The 16,009-nt window shown below is 38.4% G+C and overlaps 1 protein-coding gene across 12 annotated transcripts in view; it reads right to left on the reverse strand.

Moving 5' to 3' along the window:
- Positions 1 to 16,009, reverse strand: part of MDFIC (MyoD family inhibitor domain containing) — a 290,769-nt gene that overhangs the window by 35,703 nt on the left and 239,057 nt on the right. For all 12 annotated transcript variants that reach the window (XR_013356413.1, XM_077856095.1, XM_077856096.1 and 9 more), the window contains one exon: positions 14,747 to 15,022. Coding sequence is in view for 11 of the 12 variants with exons in the window: in XM_077856095.1 (XP_077712221.1) it covers positions 14,747 to 15,022 (276 nt within the window). In the remaining variant the exon portion in view is untranslated. The remainder of the gene's footprint in view (positions 1 to 14,746; positions 15,023 to 16,009) is intronic.

A 16,009-nucleotide genomic window follows, 5' to 3' on the forward strand; every position in this document is an offset into this window, starting at 1 on the left:
CTTCTAGCAACAAGGAAATGGCATTCTTGGAGGCACAAAAACCTATTTTCTAAGTCTTGACTCTGTCACTTACTGGCCAAATGACCTTCAACAAAATCATTTCACTCAGTATCTATATGCATATAATGAAGAAAATGATCTCCAAATTCTTTCCAGACACTAAGTTTCTATGAAAATCTAGCTCAAGGTCTTTTCTTGGCATGGAACAGAGCCATTACATGGCTTTACACAATATTCAAACAATGGAAAGTTAATTAATGCTGAATATGTGTTGATCCCAAGTTGGCTAAGCCCCAGGAGCAGATGGTCTGATGGCATGTGTTAGGTGAAGAGAAAGTAAAGGTGGTTCCAGGTAGTCGGGAGGTTATTCAAAGGCACACAGGCAAGAACATGCTAGTTTTAGAGATGCAAGTGGCTCAATATTATTGGGGTAGGGAAAACCAAGGAGAAAGCTTCCAATTTTCCATTTTCGAAAAGAGGAGGCAGTAGCAGCACCAGTGGTACCAATATGGTGTCAGGGGACTGATAAAGGGACTTTGAGGAATATAATAGAGGTGGTCGGATCAACAGAAGTTGATAAGACCATGGATGAGGCACTGATGGGAAGACTCCAGACAGGTATGACTCCCTGGTTTCTGGAGCCACTTACTAAGAAATATAGGAAGAAAAATAGTGTGCCTTAGAGGCACCTGGGTGGCTCAGTCAGTTAAGCATCTGACTCTTGACCTCAGCTCTCGTCTTCATCTGAGGGTTGTTAGTTCAAGGCCCCATCCTGGGCTCCAAGCTGGGCGTGGAACCTACTCCTACTTAAAGGAATCTACTTAAAATAATATAATACTTTAAATGTAAGACATGGTAAATCTGTCAAATGGAAATGTTCAAGAGGTGGCTGGAGCCACTGGCCTAGAGCCTGAGAGAGAGAGAGAGGTCCAGGCTAGGGCACCCCAGGTAGCTGAAATTCTTATAATGAATAACATTATTAAGGCGTCCAGGGAGAAAGTAATGAGCAAAGGAGAAGGGGACAAACAACACTTGAGAAAAGGACTGAGGAAAAGTGACGACTTACCAAGGGCGTAAAAACTCCAAGGAAGGGAGGTGCCATGGAAATAGGAAAGAAAAAGATTTCAAGGAGATTGTGTCAAATACTACGCTGAGCCAGAGAAATTTCAGTGATGTAATAGGGATGAAAGTGAATAGCAGTGGGAAGAGGAGTAATTGAAAAATGAAGTAGAGCCTGCACATGCAGATATCCTTTTAAGAAATCTGTGCAGGGAAAGCGTCTTCTCCCTATGGAGAGTGAGGGAAAATTTCTGCGAGTTTCATTTAAAGAGAGTGGTGACAAAAGAGAAGAGCCATGGTGCAAAATGGAGAGCGCAGGTCTGCTTGTCTGCATCCTTCACTGCCATGTCCGGTTCCCAAAAGGGTGCCTGCCCCAGAAAAAGCTTGATAATGACTTGTTGAATGAATGACGGACATACTAGGGGTTTGCTAAGGAATTCTGAGACCCAAGACCACACATGGGTCATGATGGTGATTTATAGGGAGGTTGAGGTTTCCTCAGTAGTGCTCAGCTCCCGTGGCACAGAGAGGAGTTGCAAAGACAGTCCAGACTGTGGTTCTGAAAGGCAGGGATGCCAGAAGGACAGGGTCTCATCAAGGGATCCAAGCATCAGGAAAGAAGACACTCTATGGATGGCCGGACAGATACAATGGGTTCAACCAGGCTTCAAGAGCCAGTATGCTCCTACTCCTTTCTGGGTAGAAGTATAATTTTTAAAAAGTAACAGAATAATCAAAAGCACTAGGTTTAAAAATAAAATGGGACTGCCCTACAGACTCGGGTACACAGGCCTGGGCACAGGGCAGATCTTTCAATACCTGTTGACTTCCTGAAATTCATTTGTACGGCCTGAGGCGGAGATTACTTTTGGTTTTTACTTCATCTTCTCCTGTCACTCCAGAGAACATGTTTTCCAGGAGACATCTACCACCGATGTTGAAAAGTTCTTTCTAAAATAACTCCTCTTCTGTCATTCCAAAATGCAATTTCTGCATCCCTCGCTGAGCATAATTATTAGAAAAAAAAATAAACTTCAGCTTCTAGTGTCAACTTTAAATTATGTTATGTTATGGGAATAGTATTCCCCAAGAGGTCCAGTTCTTCCAGTTTGATTTCCCAAGAGAATTCAGAGTAGAGATTTAGGCAGGTTTAATATGTCTTTGGAAAACTAGTATATCAATCCATTTTGCTCTTTTCTTTCAATTATCTTCATATTTCCCTGCAATTCCTGGATTTCTTAATCTTTTGAGGAGACAACTACTATTTATTTGTATGAATATTTTCCCTCTCAAAAGAAGGAATATCATGAATTTCCCTGAGCAAACTGTTTTCTCATTCAATTTTACACTGCCTGCCTCCTCTACCTGCCTGACACCATGTCCACCACTTTCTATTTTCTCTTCTACCAGGGTCCTGTGCTGGGAAGAGGGCCTGAGGTCACAGTATGTTATATATCAATTAAAATCCTTTCAAAAGATTGGCCTGAGACCCCACAAACAAAATTTTCACCAGGTTGTTGACTTTTGATGTATTTCCTGTTTTTTCCTGTACTTATTTATGGAGAGTTAAATAAAGACTACCCAAATTGTGGCATGCAAAACCACAGAAATCATTTTCTCCATGGCTCTGTATCCTGATATTGCTGACTAGGGTGTGGTTAAAAAACAATTTTATAAAAGTACGCATGAAAATGTAAACATGAGAACAACGGTTACTTGGGAATTTACTATGTGACATAGTTTTTAAGGTGGAAATTTACGCTTATTTCAATTTCATAGGACCCAAAAAAGAAAGCTATTAAAAAAATCTGTGTTTTTGCATTATGAAAACTGCACACGGAAATATAAGGTTATAAAGAATGCTGAGGATGTAGCAAAGCAGGGTAGAGCCTGGTATTGGTTGTTTTGTGTGCTGTGGACAAAATATTTTTAAAGGTGTAAAATAAAAATGATTTCAAAGGAAACCAAAATTGTTAAAATGTTAAAACGTTAAAACTTGACATAGAATAAAAATAGGTGCTTCTAACACACCAACTACCATAATTTTACAGTAGTGGTTAACATAAATAGTATTTCAGGGTTTCTGCAAGAATGGTAATAGGATATGAAAATATCAGCGACAAAGTCAGAGATCTATTATTTCCATTTCTAATTGAGGGAAAGCTAGATTTCAAGTATAGAAGTTAACGAAAATAATTTTTTTTTCTCCCAAAGCTAAGAACTCCTCAACTGGAGAATTGTAAGTGGATATTTCTAAAAAGCTTCCTAGTGTATTCAACTTAAACTTTATAAGAAAATATTTTATCATGCAAGAAGTTTTCAGAAATAAGCCAAACTTTTACCATCAGCTCCCCTCTATCCTATTTTATACTAAACTAAGAATTATACAAAAAACTGTACTAGTTGAACACTATACATTACTAAATTAGTGCAAACATTTCTAAGAGAAATTATACACATTTCTTCTACATTACTTCAATTAGTTTTAAAAATCACATTCTCAAATAACCCTGCCTCACTCCAAACAGTGCAGCAACTATGTATTCTGAAAGACATCAACTCCAATACCACGAGAGTCTAATTCAACCTTGAACAAGAAATCATTGTTTAAAAAATTTGGGGTCTTGGCTTAAAAGATATAGCCCTGAAAATCTCCATGTACCCATACTCACAAACATACAAGCTAAGAATAAACCTATCGGAAAATAATATTAAAACATCACTACTGAAAATGTCATGAATCACTGCCATTTGGGTTCCTCTAAATTGCAATAAACTGTTCAATGAAATCATGCAAAACTTCTAAGTCAGGAGGGAGAGAAAGTGAGAAGATGAGACAAAGGGGCGGTGGTGATGAGGATAGGCAGATGGACAGATACATAGAAGGTATACTTTGGAGTAATAACCAAAATGAGCCAAAACTCTGCTTGCAGGCTAGATCTGCAACGAGAGAAGCTTCTCTAGGGATAAAACAGACCTATTCCTGGAGATGAAGGACACCCTTTTGTTCCTGTTCCTTCGGAATCTTTTTTTAACCTGTTCCAAATTAATTTCACCCCAATACTACAATTCTCTATTCTTAAACATTTTTGGGCGTATTTAAGCAAGTGAGACAATAGATCTTTTGATTATACAGGGATGATGGTGGGGGCACACAAAGAAAAGAACTAAAAGAAAAGAATAAAACATGGGGCAAAAAAAACCTTGGGAAATTTATGAAGGCACCAAGACAAAAAATACACGGTAGAGTATCATCAAAAACGGTTTTAGTTGAAGTCAAAGGAACATGACTATAACCTAGTTAGACTTAACGGTTTGAATTTTCTCTTTCTTCCAGATGGTCAGTAGGCAGACCACATGACTTTTGGGCATAAATTATTAGTATGGATTACACATCAGTATTTTTTTCAGTTTATTAGCTTATTTAAGTATTTTCATTCATTAATCCTCAAATCCTAATTTTTTTTTCAATGTAAATACTGTAGCTAAAGTGGTAAATTTTAGGTTAAAGTGAAACACAAAACATCTCGGTTTATCTGAGCGTCTGAGACTTTTGCTGAAAGTGGTCACCTCCAATATTTGAAGATAAAAATTATATCCAATGAGCAATAATACTTTGATACTATTTTCCTTTTATATACTTCACAAACAGCAAGAGACTCATGAGTCATCAGCCAGTTTTTGTCAGAAGATTCAAAACATCCTGCACATTCTGTATCTTTTCCCAAAAACTTCCTCCTTTGAGAATTGTAGTATTACGCAGTGTCTAGTGCTATTATTGTAACTATGAAATAATTTTTTGAAATCCTTCTAAAACGAATGGAAACTTTTATCATAATTACCATCGTTCCAAAAGATAAAATATTTTCTTAAAATGGAAGGTTTCCAAAGCTGTAATATCCATGCCAAATCCTACTGGTCATCTGTAAGATACGTGGCTCAATAAATGTATAGCACCTGCTGTAGTAAAGTGCTTAGAGGTAGGAGGCACTTTCTAAGATCACCCCAAAGCATGGCTGCTTTCTTTTCATGGTCCATAACTGGAGAAGGATACAATATAGATACAGATATCAGTAAACTACAGCATAAGGCATATATCTCCTCCCATCTCTTTCTGAGACATCCTATTCTCACCTCCAGTAGCTCATTACCACTAACAATCACCCAATATCTCTCATGTCTGAAAACATTCCCCCCTTCAGCAAAATTCCTTGAACTGGAGTAGCCCAGACTTGCAATCTTCAATTCCTCTTTTCATTCTCTCTAGAACCAACTTCAATTAGACTTTTGTCCCCATCACAACACCAAAAGTATGAAGGTCACCACAATGTCAAGGGTCACCTCTCACTTATCCTTTTGGATATCTCAGTTGAATTTGACGCATGGTCATTCTCTTTATCTTGAAACACCTGTCTTCATTTGGTTTTCAAGCTGTCCCTCTTTATTGGTGCCTTCACCATCACCAGTTACTCATCCTTTTTTTTTTTTTTTTTTTTTAATGGTTTGTCTTCCTTTTCTGACCTCTCTACATGGAGTAGTCCAGGGCTCAGTTTTTAGAATGCTTACCTTTACCTGCATCCTGAGCAGTGGTTCTTAACTCTGTATGCACACTGAAATCCTGTGGGGGGCTTGGAAAGGATATTGATACCTTAGCCACTCCTACCCCATTCCAAATGAATTAGAATCTCTGGGGGCAAAGCCCAGCGAGTGGTAATGTCCAGAAGCTCTTACTCCAAATACCCAGTGCTAAATTTGAGAACCCCAGTTCTAGGTGATGCCATCCACCGAGCATTCAATACCTTGATGACTCATAAAATATATCCTGGGCTGCAGACCATTCCTCTGAATTATAAAGTTATCCTCAGATCCATGACTATGACCAAAATCCTTCTCCTCCACCAATGAAGACTGTTCTTCCCGTAGTGACAACTTATTACTTTAGGCCAAAAAACTTGGGAGTCATCCTTGACTTTTGTCTTTCTCTCATACTGAAATCTCATCATTCAGTAAATCTTACTCTACCTTCAAAATATATCCCTATGTCACAACATCTCACCACCACCACCTCACCCTGATCTAACCCAGCCATCTCCCATCTGAATTCCCGCGAGAGGCACACAGCAGGCCTTGATCTTCAGCTTTTGCGTGCCTGTTGTAGTGAACTCTCAGCACCAGAAGCAGGTGCTGCTGACAAATGGTAAGTTAGATCATGTCCTTCATCTGTTCAAAATCCTTACAATGGCTCTTCAGCATTCTCATTAGCTGTTCTCCCTTCGCTATTCAAATGTCTGAGGACCTTCAATTTTGAAGTAAGATGTCTGAAGCTGTCCAATGTCTTTACTTGTAGGTACCACACAAGAGGTAACAGGATTCCATTACCATTATCTTTCTTAAAAACTCGAGGAAAAGAATCACAACTTTTATCAGATTCTCAAAGAAGCCCAGGAACCAAAAATGAATCACTGTCTAAAAGACTATCATAATCAATATGCCAATTTATTCCAGGTTAGGTCTTAACCTTTTCAAGCTTTTGCCTGCAACAGTAATTCAGTCAAGAGTAGGCCACATAATACATTTTAAAATTAACTTCTATTTATGTAATGGTTTCCTTATTTTTCCTACACTTTTCTTCTAATTCTTTAACTGCCTGTTTTACTTGTTGATGCTGTATTTCCTTTCTTATACTGCATATAGTTAAGCTATGATTTAAATGCAATCAGGGGCCTTACCCATCTTAAATATAAGAGGCTATAAACTTCCATCAACTTATGGTCTAAAATGCAACAATCAGAAATTGGGAACTCCGAATCCTAACTGCCCACCCTGTCAATGCCTTCCATCCCAATGCCAGTTAGTGTTCTTGGAATGGGGTAGGAGTAGGGGCTTGAGATAGGCTTTTTAATCACTTGAGGTCACATTTCCTCATACCTAGTCAGTAGAGTCATCTAGGTTAACAATTCAGTAAATGCTTCTCTGGTCACTCAATTCTCTTTGGTAAATATATATAACTACATAATTCAGTATAATTGAACTCTAAGAGTCAAACTCTAAAGAACCTATATGCTGGCTCCTGAAGAAGTTAACACCTTTACTTTTTACATATTCAAATTTTTCCTCCCTCCTAGATCCTTTTCATTGAACTCTAAGAGTCAAACTCTAAAGAACCTATATGCTGGCTCCTGAAGAAGTTAACACCTTTACTTTTTACATATTCAAATTTTTCCTCCCTCCTAGATCCTTTTCATTGAAATGTAAACACATTCAAAGCCATCTTAAAATAATACCTAACAAACAAACAACCTCCCTGGTCCCACTCTTCCACCCCGGTTTTTAGCCTTTCTAGAACTATTGTTCTCAGTATGTTTCTTCAACATTCCACAACCCACATCATCCTGGCTTCTCCATGAAAATGGCTCTAAATTACGTCACCAAATGACGTCCACAATGAAATCCAACAGAATTATTTCAGTATTCATCCTGCTGAACCTGTCAATTATCTGGTCCTTTTCCTAAAACATTCTTTCCATGACACTACCCTTTCCAGTTTTTTTTTTCTCAGCAAGATAATCATCCACTTCTCTTTGCCTCTGACCTCTCCCGAGGGTTATCTTATCAGTGTCTTGGCCTCACTCTGACTTACTCTATTTGACATCACCTGTAGTGCAAAGTCTGAACTTTCCATGGGACTGTCTCCCAAGCACGTAAGCTAAACCCACATTCCCAGCCCACCAAGCTGGCTGGCCTCCAGTGATCCCTGAGTCACTTAGTTTTCAGCCATCTGATCTTTTCTCTTAAATCTCTTACAGAACTCATCCAAATTCAGTTTCAAATGTTCTATGAGAATATAAACTAATGTACTTGGTCAAACTCCCCCCAAGCTCCAATTGTGTATTTCCAAATGCTGTTGGACTGTATATCATCATTTAAAATCGAACTGGTCTACAGCTCAACTCAAACTACACTGAGCTATTCATGATTTCCTAATTTCTATTAATTTTCTAATTCAGTTAGTTGAGAAAATGAAGGACCATCCTGATTAGGATGTACAGCTGACTACTATTGAGTTCTACTCACATTTAACCCTGGGCTAGGACCCAGCACTTAATCCTGAAACCCTAAAGCAAACCTCTGGTTCTAACTGCTCACATCTACACAAACCATGGGGTTGAAAATAAAGTTTCATCCTAGAGCAGGGCAGCTGCTGTACCTACTTAGTGCCGTTTGCCGTTTGACGTAGTAACAGCACCACCTAAATAAACTTTTCATCATGAAAGAAAAAATTAAAACTCTGGTGTATTAATAGGGTCTTAAGACTGATTCAATTTTTCCATTTAGCCTATTATTCTAAAGCGGAGTTTCTAAATAGTCTCTTGGCTCTGTCACCCCACACCCCAGAGCTTCCTGGCCAATCTATCTGTATCTCTATTGTTTTATTTCCTCCCCACCCACCTCCTGAGTGAATGCTAAGCTAATTTAATTGTCAGAGCAGTGGTGGAAGCATCTTGTCTACAAAACCCAAAAGCCAAAGGTAAAGGAGGTAAAATCCACACATAGCTGATGGCTCCTTCTCTTCTTTAACCTGGCCTGCAAAGTGGTCTACTCTTTTAAAAGACGCAGTTCTGAAATGCTTCAAATGTTAAATTCTATCTATTTCAGAACCTTATAAAATCTTTTCTGTGCTCCTCATCAAAATGATAGGTACGAGAATAATTTACTCTAGAACATAAATTATATAGTCAACCTCTTTTCCTAAACTCTAAAAGAAGTGTACTTAAATATTTACAGTTGGTCCTAATGACACAGTTACCATTTATAAATACTTTGGATAGATAATTGGTTCAGTTTAAAAAAAAAACTGATTAAATATCTCAAGTGAGTAAAAATGATTTATATGTGCAGAATGATTTATACTCTGACACCGTCAGCTTTGATCATGCCTTTTTCCCTCACACACCCATCTCATTGTATTACTGTTGTTCCACTGAGTTTGTTAGTTGACCAGTGAAATTTACTAATGGCCTGTTTTCCACTGGACTGGCAAATACTGCCTCGGAAAGCAGAATTCTAAACCTTTCTCCCACACAATCATTTTGACATGGAATGGAAGGCACAGTGCCTGAGAAAACAGCACAAAACAAAACATCATCCAAGCAAATTAAGTATTTTGAGGAATGCAGCGACAGATCTTGCCAAAGCCACAGAAAGTTTGTTTCTGGAAGCTCAGATTATAACACTACAGTCATATCATAAAATCCTATTATTCTTCCACTAAAATACTTGTATTTCTATAATTACAGGCAAAACTGACGTTTTTATGGGGGAAAAAGAATGTAAGATTTTATAATATTATGTAACGGAGAATGAACAATTCAATTTGAATTTTACCTTTTTTTCTGGTTTTAGGGGTTGGGCACATGTTGTTGAGTGAGGACCACAATGATGGGGAAATGATGGGGATGAGAGGCCAAGTTCTGAGTTCGAGTCCTACCTCTGGAGTTTCTTTTCACCTCGTGCTGACCTCAGATGTTTACACTCCTAGAGCTCCACATTTCTTGCCCTTGCGGATTTTAGCCATTGAGGTTTCAACCATCACGTCTATGCAATGCTAAAGAACAAGTACCTGTGTTCTCAGGTTTATGCTCCTTACTTGCTTCAACATTGTCTGAACACAGTATTACATGCCCGACTCTAGGCTCTGCTGGAAATTAGAAGAAGACGGTATTCTCTCTTTGCCTTCAGTGAAATTACGTTTTAGTGCAGAAAGACAGATAAAGTTCAGTATCACTGTGAATGTGGAAGGTGCTAGGGGGACACAAAAGAGGGACAATTAGCTCAAAATTGAGCACCAGAAGATGATGCCCAAGTTGCAATTTTGAAAAATGCACAGCTCAAAAAGGCAAAGGAAATTATGAGAACATTCCAGGCTGAGGGGAGAGAAGCAGCAAGGGCATTTAGTTGTGTCACTTAACCACAGGTCCAGGGACTTCTAACGACTGCAGTAAGGGCACACCTTCAAACACATGGAATTATGTCAAGGTTTGTAGTGAGGGAGGGTAGGGGAAATCAAGGAAGGGGGGCAGGGCAGGATGTGTCTGATCACCGGTGAGCTTTCCTTTTTTTTTTTTTTTTAATATTTATTTATTCATGTTAGACATGGGGAGGGGGCAGAGACACAGGGAGAAACAGGCTTTATGCCGGGAACCCGATGCGAGACTTGATCCCGGGACTCCAGGATCACACCCTGGACCAAAGGCAGGCGCCAAACTGCTCACCACCCAGGGATCCCCAACCGGTGAGCTTTTCAAACAGTCATGCTCAATTGTACTACATCCCCTCTGAAGGCTGTGTGCCCCACTCAGACTCCCAATCATGCCTCGTTCCTCCCATGACACTACTGTGCCCTGTCTCTCCAGTATAAACTCCTATGCTACAAATACAAGGGGAAATACACCGAAAAGGGGGAGGAAGTCGGCTCTAAAAAGATGAAAAAGCTCAGACAAGTAGGAAGCCAAGAGTATAGGTCGAAGAAAGGGAAGCAGAGAAAAACCAGTAAAATTGGACTACTGGGCTTAGGTCTATCCAAAGACTTTCTAGAGCTTGGTAGCATCCCAGCTCAACAAGTCTAAAGTAATTCATCAAGTCATATATGGCAATAGTTACTTTTAACGTACAAAAGGATTATAAAAGCAATCTGTGCGTGGGTGCTCACTAGGTAGCCACACTGAACAGGTAAGAAGGCATCTGGTTTTAAGTAATTCCTGCATTACAGAGAGAAAATAATTTTTGTCCAAGAAATATACACTGGATATAAAATGGTGTCCTTCAGAGAAGATTATTAAAGCTTGGAGGAACAAGGCATCCCAGGGTTGCTGTGGACTTGCCCTTTGTCACATTTCCAGTCTCAATGCTCCTAACTCAGCTTTGACAACAGTGAACCGTTGATGGTTCTCTGAACAAAACACATTAATCCATAACACCCTTTCAGCCTTGAATGTCTCTCTCTCTCTACCCTCAAGTCTCTGTTGAGTCTCCATTGCAGTTCACATTCCTAACCCAGGTAAGTTCCTCAGGTGACGCTGCTGTCACTATCATCATTATCAAACACTTCATCTGAGCCAGATGGCTGTTCTAACTCCAAGGAATCTGATATCAACTCAATTCCTCTTTACAACAATCCTATGAAGAAGTATGAATAATATCCCCATTTTATATTTAAGAGACTGAAGCATATAAAGCCTACAGAAGATTACATTATGGGACAGTAATAAAGCTAATATTTGAGCTGAAGCAGACTGGAAGCTTCCAGCATCTATGCTCTAATTACTAGGCCACGCAGCCTCTGTGTGATTAAAAGGCGATGGATCCTAGGTACTGTTATATACACAAGGCTCTTGACTGTCTTGTTCAGCATTTATGTTCAAGGAGCTTCTGGGGCTGGAGATGTATATATGATGGCACATTAACCCAAAACATACAAAGTATGTTCTAGACACATCTTTGTTGAAACAATCTTTACACAAATATAGAGCTGTAACTGGCACACCTAAAATGTGTTAGGATTTACCATTCCTATGATAAGAAAAGTGTCTTAGAGTCTAATGAAAACCCTTGGCAATTTGAATATTATATGATACTAAATTATACTATAATTATTTCAAAGGTCAAGAATCTTAAACATTTAGTCTTAAAACTCTCCACCTGGCTGATGCAATCAGAAAATTAAAGAATGTATGAAAATACTTAATTATACAAAACAAGTAGAATCTACCTATTTAATAACCTTTAAATAAAAGGTACAATATTTCCCAACATGGTATTCTTTTTCTTCTATTGCATAAAAGGAACTTTTTAAAATAACATTTTTTTTTAATGAATTTGAGTACACATTTTCTTTTCTAGTGCTAGTTTCAAGGAAGAATAGGATAAAGGTGTGTGAAATAAAACACTATCACTTATTAACTGGTGGGAAACCATGAAGCTACTGTCCTGGGCACCACCATTTAAAAAAAGAAGAGAAACAGACTCAGGTAAGTCTAGCCTCCTAAAGAATTTACAGTCTGGTAGGAAAGGAAAACAAGCACAGGGCAAAAGCGTGTAAATTCCTTTCAAAGTTTTAGTAAGAAAGGCTTCTAGAAGGCACATGTATAAGAAGATCCTTGCCTAACCCCTAGGTGACCCAGTCACCATCCAGTGGTGGAGTGACCAGTAATTACCTTTACCTCAGGGAAATTTAATAAGGCAAAATACCAGTGCTTAAGAGCATAGACGGTGGAGCCAGAACGTCTAGGGTTCAATCTCATCTCTACCATATACCAATTGATGTCAGTGGGTTCACTTGGCCTGTCTTTTATAAATGAGAAAACTGAGGCCCAATTAGATAATTACATAGAGTCGACTGACTTACAGTGCTTTGGGGAGGGTAAAATGAGATCATGTGAGTGAAGGAGGAACACAGAATCTTTAAAACTTTAAAAAGCCCAACTTTAAAAAGCATCAAAAAGCATAAGAATACCTAATTTGGAGAATATATGAACCGGGACAAGGAAATATCCATCTAGATTTGAGCAGTTACAACAAAAGGAACATAGAGTTGGCTAAATTCTATAGCCTCACAGCCAAGTTCTGGATAGGACATTGTATGATGTATTTAGACCTCTTCATTTGTATTTCATATTACTTGTACCCCCAGTCCAATCTGGAAAAGATTTTGTGATAGAGCAGGATTATCCTTAATCCTTATCTCCCTCACATACTCACAGGACTGAGTGAGGAAGAGGAGGAGATAAACAGGGAGAGTACAACTCTTTCAACACTACTGATTTTCTTCCTTGTTTGTATGTTACTTAGGAAGCTGCACTCCTAGGGCACCTGGGTGGCTCCACTGGTTAAGCATCTGACTCTTGATTTCAGCTCAGGTCATGATCTCAGAATTGAGGGACTGAACCCCACGTCCAGCTCCGTGTTGGGCATGGAGCCTGTTTAAGATTCTTTCTCTCTCTCTGCCCCTCCCTCCACTCACACACGCTCTAATAAATAAAAATCTTAAAAAAAAAAAAACCTGCATTCTTCTATCAAAAATAACTTCAGACATGATTTTAAAAATAAGCAAATAACGGAAAAAATTTTAAAAATTCCGGAAGCTATCTCGAGTTGGATGTATATGTACCTTTCAGGTTGGATTGAGAGACCGTTCTTTAAAATAAGTAAATATCAAATGGCAAATAAAAGGTTAAGGCTGTGATAAGTAAATTCAAATGTATAAAACAAGTAGATTTCAATTATTTCACCCAATCACCTAGAAGCAAAGATACTCTAAAGAAAATTGCATTGCCTTCCCAACTCCTTGGAGAGCCAGTTTAGTTAACAGCCTACCTCTGCTTCAGAGATGACCATACAGCTTACATGTCAAACTCATTTTAAAGTGTCAATCATGTCCCTTTCAATCTAATTAGTTTGGAAAGTAGTGTCACTGACCTGGAACTATGCAGACCATTTATTACCATATCATTTGATCAACTTAACACTCTACCTCAGTTGAGTTTGAGACACCTGTAGCCAAAACGTAATATCCTTTCTCCCACTCATTCTTGGTAACTCTCAATACAATTTCCTATTTACAACTCAATTTATCTCTATGAATAAGCATGGCCAACTTCACAGAAGCATCGACAGATTTTTCCTTATTTAAGATTTCATGGTAATTAAAATTGAAAGGTAAGGGGAATAAGGAAAAAAATCAGATATACCTGAACCAGAGGAGGAAATATCTATCTACATCTATATTTAAGAAACAGACTTGAGTTATTTGATCCCAAGAACGGCTAAAGGAGAGGAAAAAGGAAGAACAGAGGAACATGGATAGGCTGGCAGAAATCTGGGACCTTACATATGGTAGGGAGACTATTCTTTTTTAAAAAATACATAATATGGCAAGCTATTTTTGTAAGACGAGTCTGTGGGTTGTAAACTCATTGTCATCAGATGGGTTTGTGTTATACTGAAGAAAATCTCTACCTGGTTTAGAGTATTTAACCTGGCCAAGGGGAGGATGAAGCAGAAGACGTAATAACTGGCTCCTGAGAGGTCAGGGAATGCCCACGTAGCTGCACAGGAGAAACTACAGGCCAAAGCACAGTGAGCAGGGAATGAGGTAGGGCCAGAGGGGGTGGCAGTACTGGTGGCTAGAAGATGCTAGCCAGTGAAGCCAGAGATCCCCTCGCCCACTCCCTGGCAAGGATAAAAAAAAAAAAAAAAAAAAAAAATCAAATCTTTTTCTCTTTTTAGTTTTGCATTTTTAAGAACTGATTTGCAAGACAAATCTAAGCAGGTAATCTTATCACTGAACCACATAATAACACATGAATCAGGGATAGACAAAATACATGCATCCACCACTAGCATGTTGCATTTGTATTTTTAAATGTGGTATGAGAAACAGTTAAGTGTATCAATTCTATTTAAAGTAATGACTCTTCACTCTAGAAGACAAGAATCTAGAGCAGGATGTCAGCTGCTGGCACTCCCCTTCCTAGCCTGGGTTTCCCTTTGGAGAGGTTGCATTTTACCAAAATTCCCATTGTCTGAAAGATAAGCAAGTTTCCTCAATCATGTTTGCTTGATCAAGTAGTTATTGGTGAATATGACTTTGTATCTGGTCAAATAAAATAAGCATAATTCTCAAACTTACCTTCAGGTGAAGAGCCTGTCTTTTGGGAAAAGACAGCATTTACTTTACTCTTCTTACTGATATCGCTGTTTACAGACAAGCTGGACTGAATTTTTCTATGCATTTTGTGAGAAACAGGTGCTGAAAGTCTTCGATTATCTGCAGATACGTGTTTGGCCCCGTGGTGAATTCCATTCCCATTGCTCAGACTTGTGTGGCCGTTCTTTATCTTGCTGGTTTCCTCCTCGCTTGGTTCCTCTGAGCATGTCGGAAGCTGAGGCAAGCGGTGGGGTTGGGCTAGACGACAGGAAAAGTTTCTCCAGTTAAAAAGAAATATTTGAAAATCGTCAACATATATTCAGTCACAGACTTGTTTTTCTGGGCTTTACACCCATGATTCTATAAAATAGAAAGAAAGAAGTAAAATATTAATAAATATGGACAGAGAGAAAACAATTAGTAAAAAAACGAAAGTGGGAGCAGGGTCATCAAAAGTGACTTTATACAACGAATTTGAATATAACGAGAAAGACTGTTTTGTGTTTTAAGAAAATTTAAGTTGGAAATCTGAAAAGGTCATTCCACACTCATTCAACGGCAAGTATTTATTTTCTATGTACTGGGTCCCTCTTTTGTGTACTAGAAACACAGCAATATTTTCTTACTATCCCTGATAATGGGATGAAATACTTAATCATCTTTTTGGATAAAAGGAAAAGAACAATGAATCCAAGTATCAAAACTGGACAATACAGAAATACAGTTGTTTTCTTTTCAGTTTCATCTTATTTTAATTTTTAAAAGAGTTTTATTTATTTAAGTAATTTCTACACCCAATAAGGGGCTCCAACTCATGACCCCAAGATCAAGAGTTGCACGCTCTTCTGACTGAGGCCAGCCAGGCACCCACCCCTTCAATTTCACTTTAAATCCCGGAGGGAAAAAAAAAAAAATAAATAAATAAATAAATAAATAAATCCCGGAGAAAACCTTTTCTGTATTTATTTATTTTTTTAATTTAGTACAAAAATAAACCATTATGAAAAGTTGGGAATAGAAGAGAGCTTCCTCTTAATCTGATAAAACAAATCTGCCTGAATTAAATGTCAGCACTTTAGAAATGTCCCCATTTAGGTCAGAACCAAGAAAAAGCAGCCCAGCTTCATCCCTCTTATTTGACATTACACTGGAGGTCCTTGCGAAAGCAATATAACATGAAAAAGAAATAAAAGGTCTGAGAAAAAATATTTTTGAGATGTATACATAATTTGAAGGTTCTCAGGG

The sequence above is a fragment of the Canis aureus genome, chromosome 18, assembly GCF_053574225.1.
Source record: "Canis aureus isolate CA01 chromosome 18, VMU_Caureus_v.1.0, whole genome shotgun sequence".
NCBI lineage: Eukaryota > Metazoa > Chordata > Mammalia > Carnivora > Canidae > Canis > Canis aureus.